Source organism: Xiphophorus hellerii, chromosome 13 (assembly GCF_003331165.1).
Source record: "Xiphophorus hellerii strain 12219 chromosome 13, Xiphophorus_hellerii-4.1, whole genome shotgun sequence".
NCBI classification, from domain to species: domain Eukaryota; kingdom Metazoa; phylum Chordata; class Actinopteri; order Cyprinodontiformes; family Poeciliidae; genus Xiphophorus; species Xiphophorus hellerii.
The window spans coordinates 15,401,218-15,421,550 of record NC_045684.1 but is presented as its reverse complement, the minus strand read 5'-3'; the positions used below and the strand labels follow the sequence as shown (position 1 = coordinate 15,421,550).

The window sequence follows — 20,333 nt, the reverse complement described above, 5'->3', positions numbered from 1 at the left end:
TCTGGATTTTCTTTTTGTAAGATGTATTCCAAATGTATCCAATTTTCTGATTTAAAGATAAAATCCCTTTATTATATTATTCAGACATTAAGCAAACAAGATCTTAGTTCATGTCAGACAGTGAGGAAAAATGTAATGTGTGTTTTTACAGCATATTTCAATTGCATATTCACATGACAGGACATATGCTGGTTTTGCTCTTACTTCCAGTCTCTGTGTTCCTACAGCTGTCCATAACTCCAGAGAAGGCAGATGCGTACATTCATCAACCCTCCCAGAGCCAGAGTGGGCTGTCTCACCCCGTTTCATCCCATGTTCAGCTACCAGCTGACAATGCTGTTTGGAAGTGGGCCCTATTGCACTGAGGAAATTTATTTCAGAGACATTCGGAGAAGGTGTGTATCCCTTGTCTGTGTCACTGGGACCAGCAGATGGGAAAACCACATGGCAGTGGGAGGGCGAGTATCTTTGATGTTCTTTTTCTTGGCATGACTTAAAATGATAAAGACTTAAAAATTTTATTTGCTTTTTCTTGAAGTGGCTCAAATGAAGAGGGCGAGGAATGTTCTTTATCCATCAGGTTTATGATCCACATAATTCATTCAGAGGGTAATGTGAGATTAAGACAGGGGTGTCCAAACTTTTTGCAAAGAGGGCCAGATTTGATAAAGTCAAGATGCGCGGGGGCCAATAGTTTGTTCGGACATTTTTTAACTACAAAAGTGTCATGCAAATACACACTGTTATAAAACAATTTTCATTGTCACAATTATCTTTATTTTTCAAATGACAAAATAACCAAATATAAGCCACTCAGGCAGATGAGAACAACTCTAAAAACACAAATTCTGCTTTTCTTTCATATCTGGAGAGTCAGATAACATTGAACAAACTGTATGAAATACCTTAAATTTACATGAGTTTAAAAATATCTTTGCCTCAAGAACATTTTAAACAGGAGTTATGAGTAACGCAAAGTTGTCTGTTATTATTAAATCTTAAAACAAGTGAATTTTGCTCTTGTCATTTACAATATCTTTCAGAAAGTAATAGTTTGTATCACATCTACAGGTTCATAACCAAATCTTACTCAAGAGTTTAATAAAAATAAGTGCCATAAACCCAAGTGCATAAATGTTCTTTTGACTTTTCACTGCTGATAGTGACAGACGTCACCGTTCAAAACACTCAGTTTTATGTCCTCAACTCTCAGTGCCACACTGTTACGTGCCAGGCAAACATTTGCAAATTCTTGCTTCTTCTCAGGGCAAATGTTCTCCACCATTTTCATAACACAGTTTTGATAAATGTATCTTCAGTAAAAGGTTTGCCATGTTTAGCTATTGACATTAACATCGTAGCTTGCTTTGGTGGTATTTTCTTTTGACTCAGGCCTAAAGAAATCGCTGTTGTGATGCCAGTGCAGCTTGGAGCTGCTTCAGTTTTTCAGCACGGTCACTCCCTGTTAGCTTGTTGTATGTGTTGGCATGTTTAGTCTGGTAGTGTCTCTTTACGTCAAAATCCTTAAACAAGGCAACCGTCTCATTACAAATTAGACAAGCATAATTGCCTTGATTTTCAGAAAAGAAGTATTGTAATTCCCATCTCTCTTGAAAGCGGCGGCCCTCACTGTAAACTTTCCTCGTTTTCTTTGCAGTGGCCATGGCAGAAATGAGTGGAGAGGGGTTCGCTGCACCGAGGCAGAGACTGATAGTATTAAAGTGGTGCTGCCACCATTTGGTGAAAGGAGGAATTACAGTTTCAAGTTTTATGATTTATTTATTCTGTTTCACAGTGCAGGCGGGCCATAAATAATACATTATAAGACCGAAGCTGCGGGCCGTATGAAATCTGACCGCGGGCCGTGATTGGCCCCCGGGCCGGACTTTGGACATACCTGGATTAAGAGATCTAGATCAAAGTTTAACACGGTGTAAAGTACATACTGAGGTAAAATCAACTATTAATGATTAAAGAATATTTTTATATTGTTTTTTTTTTCCCTTTGTGCTTCAAACACTTCAGAGTTTTAGTGAGCTCTACAGATAGTCTAAAACTGAAGTCACCTTTCTTCACAGTGACTCTCAGAACCGTTCTGTCAATTCTATCTTTTTAATTTCACGTAAAACAACAAAGTAAAAATGTTCAAGTCTTGCAGCTTTGCAGTTATAAAACTTCTGTCAAAATGGTGGAACTTAGAAAATGCGTTGTTTCCCGAGATGTTTTTTGTAATTAAAGATTGTGCACAACCACAAAAGTTGCTTTCAGTTTCGGTGACTGGATTCTGACATTAGGTATTATTTAAGCTGATTTGGCTAGAATGTTTCCTTCTGGACGCAAATGCAAATTGTTTAACAGCAAAAGCTGGTAAACATTAAGAAGAAAGTATCTCTGCTAATGGACTCAAAGGAAACATATGAAGCAGGCCGCAAAAGGTACAAACCATCCAATATAGATTTGTTATGACATTTAGTTTAGTGTTTAATAACTGAAATGTTCCCAGCAGATCATTTGTCTACAGAAAAGCTTTTCCTTTGTCAGAGTCATAGTCTGCTGCCAGCTTTAGATCATATCCTCTCAGTGCTTCTTCCTGTGTTTTTCATACAGGAAGTCATCCTCAACTTTAGTTTTGGTTCAGAAATTTCTGAAGAACAGGAAATTATATTAAATGATAATAAAAGTTCAGACTGAACCCTATCCGTACTATTTTTTTTTGAAACAGAGATCACTTTCCATGGAAACTGATTATCCATGGAATTAAATTTTTACTGATGATAATATGAAGTTCCTTTATGTCAAACTGAAACTGAACTGACTCACATCATTTTACACTAAAACTAAATGAGCTTCTTTAAAAAGGCCACCTGTGTTGTTATGAATGACTACCAATTTCTCTTAATGTAATTTGATGATTTTGTGTTATGTTATATAGTTGTTTGTTTTTTTTTAAATTTATTGTTGGATCTGAATTCAACAATTTTTTAATCCATCATTGCTTAATGGAATCAAATTCAAATTACCAAGGTATTGCAAAGGATCCTAGCGCATTAATGTGCAGCATTTGTTAATACTTGAAATGTATCACTATAGAAATAAATGCATAAATTTAGCTTCTATAAGGCATTCTTATTTCATTGTGTGAGCTTCATGTCACTTGTTGGAAATTCTTGTTATAGGAATTTTCATCATCTTAAAACTGTATGTGGAGGATGCAATCCATCTCTGATTTCTGCTACACATTCATTTTTATGTGTTTTCCTCTAAGAGGTTTTCCCTAAGGTCTTCCCTCCTATTACTCAAATTAGTTTAGAAGCTATGTGTCAGTGGGGTGGGTCAGAGTGGAACAATAAATCAATGGATGCTAAATATATAGTTTGGTCCTGTCCACTGATGTTGGGTCAAGTTTTGCTGACCCAAAACTTGTAGGACAATTCAGGTCTTAGTAGTTTTCTGTCTGGAACAAAAGCTATTTCAATCAAAGCAAAAATCGTTTGGGACTTAAGGCATTTATTTTTAAAAAGCACGGGAAACTTACATTTTTGTAAAGTTGTTATACAGTGCCCTTCAAAGATTTTGACATCCTGGAATTTATTGGAAACAACATTTTGCAATTTGTTTTCAACTCTAGTGGTCTTTATTTGAGAGTGGTTAGAAAGCAAGGCGGGTCATGAGAGAGGGGAAAGAGATGGGTTAAAGGTCATCAGGCTGGGACTCAAATCTCTAACAATGACATCGAGTAGTAGGGCCTCCATACTGGGTTGTCTTTACCCCTGCACCACCGCAGCGCCCCCGACATGTATCAATTTTAATGTATTTTGCTGAGATTGTATATGATAGAGCAACAAAAATACTGCATCATTTTAAACTGGAAGGAGAACGACACGTGTTTAAAATAAGACATTGCAGATTGTACTTTGCAAATTACACACTCTCAGTCAGATTGAATGGAGAAAACCAGTGATCAATTTTCCAGTTTTGTCCGAGATTTTGTTAGATTTAGGTCAGGACTTTCTGCTTTAAACTTCACAGCTTTATCCCCAGCCTGCATCGTGTGTCCTTTGGTCTCCATGATGCTGCTTGTTTATTAATGTTCTCTAGCAAACCTCTGAGGCCCTCACAGAACTTCCACCTGTTGTGTTTTCATATAACCACATAAGATATGGCAGTTCTAATTCTGCATGACTAATTAGAAATCACAGAGCTCTTTCTAATAAATATAACCCTCTCAGTTCTTATTAGTGTCCTTGGATTTTGCTCAATACCAATGATCTCTGAAAAGAGTAAGAGGGGAATGAAAAGAGGTACACCCACACAGAAGGTCATGGACAGAGAGGATGCAAAGTGAGGTAAAGACGAATCAATACTCGACTCTTCCACTGATTTACATCACAGTCTGATATGGCTGTTAATCCTAATCAACACTGAGCTCTTTCTGGACCCATGATCAGATTCCTTCACCTTCAGCAGCCTAAAGTGACAAATGGCCATATGTTGTGCAATGTACACATGGTGCTGAAGAAAAATGGAAAATATGAGATATCCAGATTAGTGTTCTTTATTTTTTCTTTTTTTTGTGATAATTTAAAAAAAATACCAAATATGTCTGAACATGGGAAACTCCAATTGCTAAGATGTTGGTAGTCAAAAAAATAATAAGATGGTTAAAATGATTCATAATGTAAATTATGGATCATTAATATATTTGACTTGGGAGATATTGAGTTTTTTGTTTTCTTCAAGTCATTCCAGACAGTCATTGACAGTCATAAGCAGTAGATTGACATGCTAAACCCAACGAGGTTGCAGGGATTTTGCCAATGAAAGATGTATCCAATAGTTGTCACGAGGTATGGACAGACCAAGGAGAGTTTTGTATAATAAAATGAGCAATAAAACTTTTAGGCAAGTGTATTATGATGGCCAATTAAGAGGAATATGGGTAGAGATTGATGTTCTTAAAGAAACATTTGTTACAAACCAGATGGTAGAGCATTTGAGTCAATACTTGCATATTATTCTGTAAATCAGCGGTGCCCGAAGTCGGTCCTCGAGGGCCGGCACCCTGCATGTTTTGGTTCTCTTCCTGCTGGTAATAACAACCTTTTCAGCATGTCAATGTTCTTCTTAGGCCTTCTAATGAGCCATCATTTCATTCAGGTGCGTTAAACCAGGGAGAGAACTAAAACATGCAGGATGCCGGCCCTTGAGGACCGACTTTAGGCACCAATGCTGTAAATGACATCAAAAAAACAAGGGAGTTTTCATAATTAGCTATACTGAGTTCAGTTACAAAAACTTTTTATTTATTTTTTTTTTAGAGATTACCACAGATCCTTCCACAAAGAAAAAAATAAATAAATTCAGATCCTATCCTGCAAAAATGACAGACCTTGATACAAATGAGTTTTCTTAAAAAAAAGAATTTTATTAATACTTTCAGTTAAAAGCAACATAATGTAAAAAGCCTTTCACATTAAGAGTTAATTCACAGAACTGTGGTATTTGCTTCAGAAAACAGAAACAAATCTCTACTTAACGCGAGGAAGAAAATAATAAAAGGCCTTCCCCTGAAATAACTGAGCTCAACCTTGTCAGCATTAAAAGGAACCAAGTTTTCCTTTATAAGAAATGCATGTCTGAGGAAGATTTGTATTAAAAGGTTGCTGCTACATTAGAGACAAACCTCCCCGACATCAAAACTTTAGTAAAGTGGCAAAGCCTTTTTGTTTTAAATATTCTTTGAATTTAAATTAAAAAAAATAAAATAAAATAATTAAAAAAAACTGAGGATGAAAAGCTTGGCAGAAAGCAAGCAAGTATTGCACATACATCTCCTAGTACCCTTTAAAACTGTCCAAGAGAACAAATAAAACCCAGAGAAGAAATTTATAGCAGAGGCCAGTTAAAGGAAGCAGTTCCTGCTTTGTGCCAACTTTAGAATCTGTAAGAACCAGCATTAATGTTTTACTCCATAATTAAGACCAGTTTTGTAGTTACATGGGAGTGTTTAGGGAGTGTTGGCGAGCAAGGACAAGAGTACGAGGACAAGTCTTGCTTCCTCTTGTATCCAATTAGTATCCAGAGCTATATTTGGCAGCAGGACTGCTTAGTCTAAATGAGCCTCTCATTGGCATGGAAAATAAAACAGGACATGAGAAATAAAGATGAACTGAAATATGCTCTCCTAAACCCTACTATTCAATTCATGAAGTAAAACAAGAGTTTTAAAATGTCAAACGTAAAAATATAACTTACAAATAAAATTCCACCATGGTTAGCTCCTCTAAACAATCATTGCCTTATGGAGCCATGAGCAAAGAAATGCAGTAGAAAGCAACCAAATATTCAAGGATTATATTTCAGCATCAGGTCAACTGATCCCATAATTTACTAAAATCAAAATGACAAAAAAAGAAAAAAAAAAAATCTATGGTGTGTAAATGGCGTTTCACAGAATGACACACAGCAAACAATACTCTGGAAAAAAATTAAGAAAAAAAAAGAAGCAAGGAGTAATCCAAGGGTGTGGAGTATTATATCATCAGAAATGTTTCTTCTTTGTGAAACTCTGCTGGTGGGGTTTTAAAGTGTTCATAGTGGAGTTTTGGTGGGTTTCTAAAGTCTTTACGTATGGTAGAGCTTGTGTTCGTACTCCGTGGTGGAGCAGCTGTGAGGGGAGTCCGTGTCTCTGTGGATGGGAGTGGGAATGCTGCTGCGGTGCTGGTGGTTGTCATTCAGCGTCAGGCTGAGGAGGCTGGTGCAGGTGGGCAGGTAGACGTGCTGCACGTGCTCCACGTCTGACCGGCACACAGGACACAGCTGAGGGAGAAGACAGAGCAGCTTTTGAGTAAAAGCCCCAGCCATTCAGTTACAGTGGCTTACAGAAGTATTCATATCCTTCACATTTCAATCACAAACTTTAATGCAGTCAGACTTCAGAAGTCAGTCAATTCAACCTGGATGTAATTTAATCTTGTTTAATGTAGCTGTTCTGGGAAGGACTCATATTTGGCACAAATTAAGAAAGAACAGAGGGAACATTAAGATATGCAGGACATCGTTTTGAGGATTACAGCAGACACCAGGTTAAGATCAAAGAATATTCATGTATCTAAACGGCTCAGTCAAATTTCAGATGGAATTGCTTTGAGAATCTATAGCAAGACTTAAATTGCAGTGTAGCGATGCTCTCCTTTCAATCTGGCTGAGCTTGTGCCTCTTTGCAGAGAACAGACAAAATTTTCAGAATCTAGATATGCAAAGCTGATGACCTCAAAGGATTTTTGGCTGCAATGGCAGGACAGGTGGTTAAAGTATTACAGCAAAGCTAAACTGCTCAGGTCCCAATATTAGAATAGGTAAATATATATATATTTTTTTAAATTAAAACTTCTTCCTGTGACCAACTCATTCACCCCTTTAGTAGCTGGGTGACGTTTTCCAGCTCAGCTAATGGTGAAGAGATTTGCCTTGCTGCTGTAATCCCTTTACAAGACAAACTCTCTCACACACGCTCACGCAAAATCTGCCTTCAAATAGACGGGCACTTTTAGCTGATTAAAAGAGGGGACAATCAGGTTGTCAGAGTTTAAGCAAGCCTCTGGATGTTGTTAAAAGCACCATAAAAGGATAAGACCAGGGAGCTGAAGCATAATTAGATTCTTTTAGGGAAATTGCAAGATCACATAAGGAATATGACTTGAATTAAGTCAAAACAAGCCGAGCTTAGCTTTCAAATTAAAAGCATCCAAGGGTAAACATACAAATGACTACGTAAAGTTTGTAAACATTTTCTCCAAGCGTGGAAAGCAGTCTCACCTGCAGCTGATTTGCGCAGTTCTGGCAGCACACCATGTGGCCGCAGGGACAGAACGCTGCATCAATCTCCTCCTCGCAGCACACCATGCACAGCAGAGCTTCTTTGAGTTTCTGCAGCCGTTCCTGCAGGGCCCGGCTCTGCTCGCAACTGTTGCAGTCCAGTCCTTTGTCCCGCTGGCTGGCCCTGCTTGGGGATTGAGAGGGAGAGGAGCGCTCTCCACTCTCTGAGCGAGACACCAAGTCCGCAACGCCAGCGTTGTACAGAGCACGGCGAGCGTGGTCGTACACTTCCTTGGAGGTTCGTCTGATGTCAAAGACATACTTCTTGCCCACGTTGATGTTTTCGTTGAGGAATAGGGAAGCCAAGTGACCCTTAAAATCTCTGCTGTACTGCATCATCACGGCATTGGTAACTGTATCACACCTGAAAAATAAAACAAAACATGATTAATATTTTCTGGAAAGAGTTTTTGACCATCATAACTCAAAACTAGTTTGGATTCCAAAAATGGAATTCCAAATATTTATATTTGTCACTTGATGCATTTCCAATGCTCTAATTTTAATTAACATATGGACACTGGGTGCTCAGAGCAAGTTTCAGGTGTTTACCACCATTGCTTAGATCTACTGGCCTTAAGTAAATAATCTTCAATTCTGCAGATGGATGACCAACAGACTGCTCACAAACATCTATACAAGCATCAATCCTCAGATCAGCAGGGTTCAACATTTATTTTACAGAAACTCAGAATGTTTTCTTGGCTCATCACAAACACAGTTAAGTCAGGGCTCATCTTTCATGAGCAAAACTGCTTTTGGTACAGTACATTTATCAAATGTAAATTCATCACTATGTCTTTACAGCACAGACTGGGGTTAGATAGTTAACGGTTGAGCTCCTCTCACCTGTAGAAGGCATGCGTCTCTGTGATGGCTCGGTACAGTCCGCTTGCTGCCCGGTTACTGATCAGTTTGAATAAAAGAACCACGCTGTCATTTGTGTCCTTTGTTACAGTCAAGTAGACACTTTTCCCCGACTGAGTGGCGATCTGGATGATGGGGTAGCTTACTCTAAGACAAGAATGCAAGAAGTTATTAAAGTAGGCAATGTTAGAAGTGACATTTATGTTCAAAAATGTTGGATATTAAGGAGGTAAATCCAATAATATTAAACTATTATGGCAGAACATACCTGTTAACTAAGCTGAAATCCTCCTTACAGATGGCAATCCCTTCTGGCCCCACTCCGATAGCCAGCCGCTGACCATTTGCGTCACGCGCCCAGTGCCACTCCACGCCGTAATGCTCCAGAGCAGAAATGAGCTGCAAGGCCTGGTACTCCACTGAGGTCTGGCTTAAACCCTCCAAAGCTTTGTGTCTGGAGATAATGCTGCAGCAGAAACAAGGTGCAGAGTGGTGAGAAAAAAAGTTGGCTGTACTTTAATTACGCAAACAGGTAAAACAAGACTAGCCTGATGAATGTATGAGTCTGATGAGTGTTCAAACACACAAATGTTTTTATTAAGCAACTGACTGCAGTCGATATTTAAACTTATTGAGCTAATATTAATTTACTACGGTTTAATGTTCCTCATAGTCTGTATTTCTACTAAATTTTGTGCTTGCTCAAGTCTATCACATTATTATAGAGGCACAATAAGTTAGATTTTACTGCAATTACAATTTATTGGTGCTTTGATAAAAATCAGAACATCTAATGGATGAATTTTCCGCAGGGCTGTGGTTAAGTGTTTTTCATTCTGTGAGTCCTTTGAAGTTAGACATTAATGATGCAGCTTTGACCAATTGGTGGAGTATCAGCATTTAAAACAACTATTCTGTAAGTTCAGTGAGATGAATGCTATGAATTGTGCAGATAAATGTCAGGATAAATTTAGCAGTAAAGCAGAGCAATGTCAGTTGATTCAGGCCCTTTAAAAGCTGCAAATACAAAAGAGATACTGTAGTCTGCAAAAACACAATGGATATAGCTGGAGGGACAACTGCTGAGGGAAGTACATTTGACTCTTGTACAACAACTTGTTTCTGATGGAAAACATGAATTCCCTTTTCACCAAGTTTAAAAAAACAGTATTACAATACAGTCACGCCAGTTTAATGGAGAAAATGTGCAGTAGAAAAAATTGCCAGGGGTGATCTGCAAATAAACGTCATCTGATCTCTTGTCAGCTGCTGTGTTTGTTCAAAGCCCTGAATGTTTTTTTTTTATAGAGACCATGTGGCTGAGTGTTTATTATTATCATCTCTAGATATCTCCTTTTCCTATTGCAAAATTACACAATTCATTCACCATTTGAATCAAACCTTTTACAGACTAAGAATTGATACAGTAAGAGGCAGATGCATTTCTTCCAAATATCTTTTCATGGTTATGATCATTTGCATTTTACAAAAAAGGAGTAAAGATCCTTAACTCAGCTCATACTATTGGTTATATTGTCATAATAGCATATTGCTTTTACTACCTAGATTTCAGCATGTCTTCATGAATTTAGAGTTGGATTGCATTAAGTTTGTCAGACAACGTTGAGTGTGTTGTACCTGTTGATGGTGGCGGTGTCGGGCTCCTCTCCACACAGCTCTGAATACCAGTACTGGGCCGTGTTTTGGTTGTAGTCCCCAAACTCTGCTTGCGCTAGCAGAGCGCTTAGCTCCTCCGCCTGCTCAGAGCACATGCGAAGGTGTCCATTGTGGAGGTCTTCTTTCACATGCATGAAGAATAGATGTCTGTGGAAGACAAAAATCATGGAGAATGTGAACTTGCATGCTATCCATGTGCTAGTCTTGCGTCATAAATTGACATTTATAGCTCTACACAATTAATGGTTCAGTTTCACTTCACAACCTACTTCCACAAATGCTCCACAGCATGGTTAGGATGACATGCCAAGAAGCAAAATACTTTCCCTAGTTTCACTTCTTTAAAATGGCATTTTTAGATAGTGCGGCCGCTCTGGCTGAACCGTTATGGAATGCAAGTTGTACATTTGAGGGAAGGAATAAAATACTGCAAAAACACCCACCCTCCCCTCATGGTGACTTATTTCACCATGAGGTGAAATAAGGGGAAATAAGTCCCCTTATTTAGACTTCTGTATCTAATGAAATACAGAAGTCTATAGTGCATGCTGTCAATATATGGGCAGGTTCCACTTTCATGAACTGCAGCGTTAATTCAGTTTGGCACAGAGGAATCTTCCATATGATTGTGTAAGCAGCAAACCTCAATGATAAACTGAATCTTTAGCTACAGGCTACAAATCAAAATTTATAGAAATTACACTAAAGCCATTTTAGTTTACTTTTTGATTATGTACCTGTGCATTGACCAAGGGATGCTGCTTAGTCTCATTCTGCTATAAACAACATGTTAAAAATATGTTTTTTATTCACAATTCGAGATCACTGGCGGTCAGAACAGCTGGTACAGTTTGGGCTCAGTACTCATGAGAACAGCATGTTCTGTAGTAGTGATGGAAAAACAGCCCCTTTATGAGAAAACAGTGGGCCATTCCATTGTTTTCAACCACAAGACGTGAAGTACTCCATCTTCCACCTGCAGGAGGCAATACGTGAATGAGAGCAACACCCTGACTGACTCACTCTTTACAACATACGGAAAACTGACCTCAAGTAGCCTCACATCCATCAATCAGATAAATTGTCACAGTGACCTAAAGCAGATCATAAACCTGTCTCAACCAGACTTCTACTTTAAAAACTTAACCCATGTGTCATATTGCTAAATATTTTCTTGTTACATCTTGTTGCAGTAGACAGTCTACTGAAACAGAAAAATAAATAACTGCTTTATTTTTCAGCTAAAGGAGATGCCCCCCTCTCTCAGGCTGCACGTCTCTTTGAAGCATGATATGCTTTGTAACATTTTCATTTGTACAAATAAGGTCATACTGTGCCTGAAGATTTTTAAAGGAAGTAGAAAACCAACATTTCCCACATTGAATTTTTGATTCAGAACATGCGAATCTCACAGGAACAATTCTTTGATCATTTCCTTTACCATTTTACAAGATTAGCAAGCCCACACCTCGTGACAAAAACACAGGCAACGTGTACAGTTTGACATTGCAACAAAGACACACCTTAACCAACACACAGAGCTTCCAAGCAGCATCAACAGCAGCAGAGAATCGCACAAACAATGTCGGCACAAACCAAACCGTGCTAGAGCCAGACTGTAACAACCGAGCCCCCACGGCTGACTAGCCTCAGGCATAACAAACAGGGCTTTGATATGGTGTTAAACATCCCATTCCCTCCAACACACAAACACTGGACTCCATTGTATCAAGCCCAGCAGGCATCATGTGATAGAGCGCCGCTCATGAGATACCTGCCTGATGCAAACAATAGGGCCAACCTGACTGGGAGTTTACAACAGGTTGCTGGTAAAAAAAAAGGTAACTACAGGGCAAGCCGCTGAGGTTACTGTAGTTCACACAGGGATTGGCAAGGTTACTACTGGTCGTGGAACAATAGGGTTTCGTTTCAGGGAACTATGCAAGAACAGGTTTGTTATCTGATAAACAAGCAGTCAACTAACTATGCTTACTGTTTTACTTCTGCATCATTAAGATCCCCATTTAAATGGGCAGTTGGGCCCATGGCTCACAATATTGTCCAAGTCTTGTTTTTATTGCCAATAACTGTTTGGAAGAGGACATCAACTTTAGGTGGCACAGCAGGTCAACATGCCCTGCTGCAGAGATTACTACTGATAGCTGTTCCTGTTTAGCTTCTATGAAAAAACAAGATGCGATATGAAGGAAGCAGAGCACCATGAACAAACAACAGGACACATACAAGGAAACTTAACCCACAGACAGTGAGCCATTTTAAGAAATCACTGGCTTTACACATCATCAAAACTCCCCATGAGTGTTATGAAAACATTGTGTTGATCCCAAATACACTTGGAATAGATAGTGTATATCCATCAGACCATAATGTAAATATTTTATGATTTACAAGCATGAACATGATTGCAAAGGAAAGGATAAAATAATAAAAAAGAACTAGGATACCAGGAGTGGTTGTTCTGTTGAGTTATAGCTACATAATTTCTCCAGTTAAATCGTATCGACTTCCATTAAGCTGACAACTACACGGCTTCTTGTGCCAGAACCAGGCTGCCTCAGCACCTGTCAGGGTCAGTCACACACAAGAGCACTGAAGAAGTGTCCACTGTCTACAACTCCAACACATGTTGATGGTCAATTTCAACATGTGGTCCAGACAAGACTGACAAAACATTTCTGTGCCACTAGCCTTTATGTTTTGCGGATGCATGTCTGTAAAATTATTTTCTAATCACATTCATTCCAATTAAGTTAAAACACGCCTATAAATTATGAGTGACTCATCCACTAAACTTGTATGCAAATTTGAGTTTATCAGCAGCCAAGTTTCTTCTCTTTATGGCTCAGTCCTTATTTACAAGATCAAGAAGCAATGTTCAGACAAAAACATGTACATGTGTACTTCTAACACAGAGACATTGCCTTTATTCTCCATGCAACCTGCAGCACAACAGGCTGAATACCAGGAAGTCTGTAGAGACCAAAGTCTCCTGGCCTACTTCTACTGTATTATACTGCTTACAGCACTATGTTCTATCCTTTAAAGAGATAATGCATAGTTAAAGTTTTAAGAGGATTATTCATTTGCCAGAATTACACTTGAGGTTGTTAAAAATTACAAAAAGGTATGCAACAGTTTAGATACTTTAATATTTTGAGAGTTGCGGACACCTAATCTTTGGCTTGTGTCAAAACCAGTTCAAGTAGCGCCACGTTAATTGCAGGCACCGAGTTTAATGCATGGTCTTTTGGATGTGACATCGCTCAACAAAATATGTTCCTCTGTACTGTTACTCAAGCAGTAGACTCCTTACTAAACTATAATCTTCGTAAGCTTTCTTTTTGAAAAGCAGTAAAACTGCAAAAGATATGTGCAGGTTTACAAACTTTTACTAAAATAATTTTTACTTTAGTGTTCCTAAAAACTCTGTTCCAGTCTATAAAAGTCATCTTGTTTTCTGTGCCTACCGAGTGTCACACTGAAAAAGTCAGTTTAACACAGAGGAACAAAACATCCCCACAAACTGAAACTTAACACCACAGCTTTAGAGACTGCTCTACATTCAGCCAATCAGCATTAGAGTTTCCGACCTCACTGGTTGGACTCCCAACAATGTGGTTTGTGAGCTAGTCAAATAACTTGCCAGCAGCTATGTGCAGCGAGGTTACTCTCAGTCAATGACCTATAGTTACCGTGGCTCAACATCTTCTGGAAAACTTGTGGGCGGACTGTGAAGAAACTTGTAAATGAACAGTTTAACATAAAGCAGCGCCACATTAATTCCAGGCACCGACTTTAACATATGCACTGACAAACTGAGCTGAAAACCACATAGCAATTAAACAAAGAGAGTTTGTGGGCTAAACTGCTTGGGACCCAGTCTAGTAAAACGATAATTGCAGGTGAGCATGGACTCCAAGTTGTGGTGTTGAACAAATACCACTATCATCTCCCAATCCAGGAGAATAGTGAATAATGAAAACTAAAGGTAGGTTAGCAAAGTGCTGAAGAAATCTGATGAATTTAGAAACATTTTCAAACCTAATGAAAACATTTGATTACTTTGAGACTTAAAAATAAGTTGATAAAACCGTGCTTGTTTGACACCAATTGATTTTGAAGAGATAAATTTAGAAAATGCTTCACTTCCATTAAAGTATTTAAAAACAATGCCAGAGACTTTTAGACATGACGCTAGATTTCTGTGGCTTTAGGACCAAAGAATAATGCAAAACTCCAGCTTTCTCAGCTGTCTGAAAGCAGGACAGAGTAGTTTATACTAACTAATTTGGAATTATTCCCCATTGGAAAAACAGTACCTCCCAACCACCTTTAGAGATGCAGTTTAACAAAAGATGTTGACAGTCACTTAAGCAGTAGGTTGCATGCTACCTACCTGAGGAAACCATCAGCTTAGTAATCTTATTTTGTCAAAGCACCAATACTGCAAAAAATGCATGCAAATTTACAAGCCGTTACTAAAATTACTTTTACTTTAACATTCCTAAAAACTAAAGTTTATGGTACTGATAATGTTAATATTTTTACAGCTGCAAAATAGTTTCTAATCCATTTCCAATATAATGCAGTCATGTTACATTTGTTGCATGAAAGTAAGTTTGTGGCATTTTCTTACAATGCAAGAATCTCATAACGGCATTGTGCCTGCATGACCCAAACTGACATGTCTCCTTAGAGACAACATCAGAACAACAAAAAAAGAAAAACATACAAGAAAGATTTCTACTCAGATTAATAACCTGTCATAAGACCAAAACCCAGCAGAGGAGAAAAACTTTTACAAGAACAGATTGTTGTTTTCAAGTCATCTGAATAAGTTTTAGCTTGTTTGAGGTTATATAACAGAAGAAACACTGTCCTGTGACAGTTCTAAAATACTTTAACTTTATTTCAAGGTAAAATGATTTTAATTTGTGAAGTCAACAAGTTGTGTTACTACTTTGCCCTTGCTACAAAGCCTAAAGCAAAAAACATGTGGTTTTCAGGGGTCTAGTGATTGCATGATCAGAATGCTAAATGTGACCACTAATGAAAGGAAAATGATTAACATAAAGCTCAGCAGCCAATAGTAAAAGTTTAATGATGCAAATAATGGAGGTGGTCAGTGAGGTTCTGGGCCAGTACCCTTCAACCAGTGAAAAGGAAATGAAGTTATATGATCAGATTTTTATATCACTGTTTTTTTTTTTCTTAGTTAAAACCCCTTTAATGTCTGTTACCAAACATGGTAACTACAAAGCAGCTGCATGTTTGAAATGAATTTACAAAAGGAATCCGTAAGGATAAAGGCACTGCCTTTGTAAAAAAGTGCTCAAAGCCAACCATAAAATACAGATTTATAAATAACGCCTTCAAGAATGGAACAGAAAGAGTAGCTTAAAGCGAAAAGCTTTAGGGGTTAAAAAAAAAAAAAAAGTGGATTTTGGGAGTCACAGCTGCCACAGAAAGCTTCCAGCTCAGATGGATATGACCTAATGCTGGCAACAGAGGGAGAAAAAAAGGCAAAGTTTGGCAGGTTATACTGTCAATACAGAAAAATAAAATCTATACATATGAACAGCTCCACAATAAAAAAAAATGGCAATACCATGAACATTACGTCATCATGTTTGCCAGCTCAAGAAACTCAACCAAATGTTAAATTAAGAGAATAAAACTGCCAACTGCTTGCACATTAAAGTGACCTGTGGAGCTTTACGTGGCAGCAAAGCACACAGCTGCTTATATAAGCAGCTTTATATGATGGGGAAGGGTTACGCAAGCGGGCATATTAGAAGGGTGTAACAGTAATGACCACCCATTCCACAATGAAACTGGCTCCGTCAATAAACTGCAGCAATGTTTGTTTTTTTATACTCCCGTGCATGCACATATGGGAGAACAATGAGCATGCCACTCATATCAGTCATGAGCATGAAGTGGTAATATTTTCCCACAATATCACAAAACTCTAAGTCCCCTACAGGCTAGCAAATGTATTACTTCCTGATGAGTCATGTCTACTCATCCTGCCGTCAGACCAGCTCATGCAGAGAAGCACTGCAACCGAACTGGGTGAAAGGTGACATCTGTAGCTCTAACAGCAATCACACCCAACAAGCCTTTAAAACCACTGGACACACAAGTTGAGCACATTTCCAAAAACAAAAGTATAATTTTTGCATGTGCATCTATAGTTATAATTGATTACCTTAATAAATGTGCACAACTGGAACCAGACTTGCAAAACATTATAGCTGAGAATTGCCAATCATTAATGCATTTAAATTAAGAGCACTGCCTTCATGTGACTGGCATCACTATCATGTCTTTGTTTTAACAACCCAATTATCCATCCCCCCCTTCCTCTCAGCCAACACCAGTGGTCAAGATAACCACTTCTAATCTAGTGGAGGTCAGAGCACAGGCAGCCAAGTGTCCTCTCCTTCCCCCTCACTTTCCCTTCCTCCCTCTTCATATACTGCCAAATATGGGCCAGAGCAAACAAAGACAATGTGAGGTGAATGAGACATAGTAGTCAGCAGGTGTCAAACAGATACAAATACGACCACAAAGAGGAAACTAGATATCCTTAAGGAGGAGAAGTAGGAAAAAAGCATGTATAACAACAACAGTCAATGCTGCAACAGGGGTGAATATGTCAATGGCTACACAGAGTGATGCAAGGACCACAATTAGGAACTTGGGGAAAAAAAGAAAATATGAGGAAAGATGTGGGCTTGTCATAGATAGCTACTTTTCAGATCACAATCATGTTCAAATTAATCTTGCCAAGGAAATTAGTAAGGGGACATTTTAATCTCGAGTCCCTTGTAGTTTAGTAAGAAAATTAATGAAAGTAAAAACATTAAAAATAAACTCAATTATTGAGGTACAGCTGCAACACTGACATTCCTGTAAAAACAAAACCTGTGTGAGAAAAAGTCTAACACTGGTCTTTTTTTTAAAACCATATGTCTAAAAAAGGGAGTTAAAACGGAGACCTTTTATTTTTAAACAAAAACGACCACAAAAAGTTTTTTTTCAATCTCAATGGGAGTCCTGGCTGCCAGTGAGCCCACATGGTCCCTGGGGAACGGGCAGAGAGCAACACACAACCCCAGAGCTGCTGGATCACATTTCCAGGCTGGCGCTCTGTCAGAATGACCTATAGTAAACCCAAACCGGCTTGACGGAGAGGTTACTAAAGGGCACTTCTAATGCGTTGGAAACAAAGTGATCATGTTGTGATCTGGTTTGTGTTTTTCAGCACACAGTTCTCCCGACATTGCTAGTCTCATCAGGTACAGCTGTGTTTCAAACTATTTGGAACTTGCATCAAGTAAAAACTTTTTTTTGCATCTCAGTTCAATTTTGAAGTGACAAATTCAAGATGATTTGGACATTTCAGTAAGGAATGTTCATATCGCAACAAAGATGATCAGAAGTACCTTGTCTGTTCCTGTAGGATGAGATGGGGCTCCACAAAAAACTTGACTCGCAGCCTCAGCCGACAGGGTGTCACGTTATCCATCTGCTGGCAGATGCGGTTCCTTAGATTCAGCCACAAATTCTCTCCTTTGCTGCCGGTAAACTGCAGCCCGAAGTAATCCACTTCAATTATGCCCAACTTTCTGCAAACCTGCAGAGAGGTAAAGGAAACTGGGTCTCAAAAAAAAGGAAATTTAGGCTAGAAAATACAGAGAGAATCAAACAACCAAAACAACATAAAGGAAATATTAAATAGGCAAGAAGAGAAGATGGGCAGGGAGTTTATTTCTAAGGGATTACAACACCTGGAACACAAACTTGAATCCTTTCATGGGGGCTCATCAAATCTATCCCACCCTTAACTGCAGCATGGATGGTCGTGTTATTACATAACTACTGGCGAACATCTCTAGAAAGCCTGGAGGCAGAGATAATGCCCATTTGTTGCCCTCAGCAAATTGGGTATATGCCCTGCATACAAAATAAGACCGGAATTTTATTTTAGTAGGGTTATGACTGAAACTACTGTTCCCATAATGGAGTTTCTTTAGCACAATGGGCCTCAAAAATAATCAAATTAAGAGCCAGATTTGTGATTCATTATATTTTTACCCTCACCAACTTTACAACATTAGATACAATGAATTTTAATCTGTGCAGCTTTTCTAGACTTTGCAATACTTATGGCCAAAACAAGTAAGCCAAAGAGCACTAAATGTTAAATATGAAATTCTGCATGGCTCTCTCTACCAACAGAAGCAGGGAGAAAAAAGTAGGGTTTTTTTTATTCAGACTCATGATTGATACGTGTTCCTTCTTTTTATTAAGAGCTTAAAAGCTGCTTGTATCTTATAGTTAGTCAAAAAATTTTTTATAGATTTAAAGTACTCCTTAAATTTAGCCCAAAGCTTGTTCTTTTAACAGAAAAAAAGTTTTAGTTCAAGTCTCGACTGTGAAAAATATATCCTTCAAGAAGGATAGAGCTTTTAGAAGATAGCCATTGATTTCAAAACAGTTCAATGTTAAATAAAAACAACTATGTCAAAATTTGTCAGACATATGAATAATTCTGGGTCTAGAAAGCCATGTTCAGAAATCTAAGGGCACTGAATATTGCAGACTTGACAAAATGTGATAGCTCAAGAGTGATGAACACACTAAAGATAAATAAGGAAAAATGACTTGATTCTTTTCCTGAAGTCATGCAGCAGTAAAAGCGAACTCAGTTTAACAAATAACATGAACCATTTGATCATTAGTTAATGCAGGAATCAAAGTTACCAAGTGTTGAATAGCTTCAGCACATATTGAGGTTTACCTTTAAAACTAGAGACAAAGGTGGAAACCAACAGATTCATGTTGATGTTCCCAACTCATTTTCAGTGGAGATCTCATTTTGTTTCATGCAGACATTTATACCAACAAAGCCTCAGGTTGAGTGAAGCTCAAGTGCCGAGCGCAGCTCGCAATGAAACACAATGACCTGTAGTAACCTCTGCTTAAGCCATCTGTTTCTGGCAATACAGGAAGTCTTACTAAAGCTTTAACGTGTTTAGATACCCACGGAAACTAATATTTACAACGTAAATATTTACAAAGTAAATACAAAATAGTTTCGCTTGGTCTTTGTAGCAGCAGCGTAATTAACATTTGTTGTTACGGTAGCTGTAATAAATACAGAAAATTCAGAAAACAAGCAATCTTCCAGGCTTCTTAGAAGAACGCTTCATTCTTAAATAGCCGATTAAATTATTAAAATAAAGTTTAAAAACAGTGGAGAACTTAAAGCGTGCCGGTACAATAACAGCTTCGGTGATTTGTCTAATAAAAATAGTGAAAGAGACAGAAAGACAAATAGTCTCCGTACATATATCTGAACATTTATGGGTATTTTACTCGGAATCTAACCTTATTAAGACAGTCTTCTCCGTTCGCCTTCGCGTCAACTTCCACTTCCATCACCACCGAGTCCGGACGAGTAACGTGGCAGAGCATTTTGGTTTTGTATTTTGTAGTCTTTGGTGCGCCACGCTTTAAACCAACAAAACAATTCTCTTGCCCTCTTTAGAAACCCTCCACATCAAGCCGTCATCACTTTCCTCTCTCAGTTCTCTCAGTGTGGCTAATCTTCCTCTACCAGCTGTAGGAAATATCAATGAAATGCTCCCCGTAGTCCCGCCTTCTTGAAGGGCATCCAATCACAGACGGTTTATTGTAAGTCACTGAACTTCTGTTCACCAATTGGAAGCGTTGTCACATCCGCAAATTGGATGATCAAGTTGAGCTCTTGTTTGAGAGGCACTGCGTCCTCTTGTGGTGGGTTGGTTGTATGCAACCAGAGAGCTTTTATTTTTGCACACCTGAACTTAATAAATTAGACATTTCATCGTACGCCAGTG

General features: G+C 38.4%; 1 protein-coding gene across 1 annotated transcript; it reads right to left on the bottom strand.

The window, feature by feature from the left end:
* Positions 1–5,400: 5,400 nt before the first annotated feature.
* Positions 5,401–20,071, bottom strand: mylipa (myosin regulatory light chain interacting protein a). The gene is made up of 7 exons (XM_032581364.1): positions 19,843–20,071; positions 17,895–18,085; positions 10,384–10,569; positions 9,014–9,211; positions 8,728–8,892; positions 7,819–8,242; positions 5,401–6,819 (listed from the first exon to the last, which is right to left on the bottom strand). The coding sequence occupies exons 1-7, from the start codon at positions 19,927–19,929 to the stop codon at positions 6,625–6,627; spliced, it is 1,446 nt and encodes a 481-aa protein (XP_032437255.1). The 5' UTR covers positions 19,930–20,071; the 3' UTR covers positions 5,401–6,624.
* Between the last annotated feature and the right edge of the window lie 262 nt (positions 20,072–20,333).

Coding starts and splice junctions, on each gene's coding strand:
- mylipa (XM_032581364.1), bottom strand. CDS start 19,929: ATGCTCTGCCACGTTACTCGTCCGGACTCGGTGGTGATGGAAGTGGAA. Junction 8,893..9,013: donor GATTTCAGCTTAGTTAACAG/GTATGTTCTGCC, acceptor TTCTTGTCTTAG/AGTAAGCTACCCCATCATCC. Junction 6,820..7,818: donor ACTGCGCAAATCAGCTGCAG/GTGAGACTGCTT, acceptor CTTCTCCCTCAG/CTGTGTCCTGTGTGCCGGTC.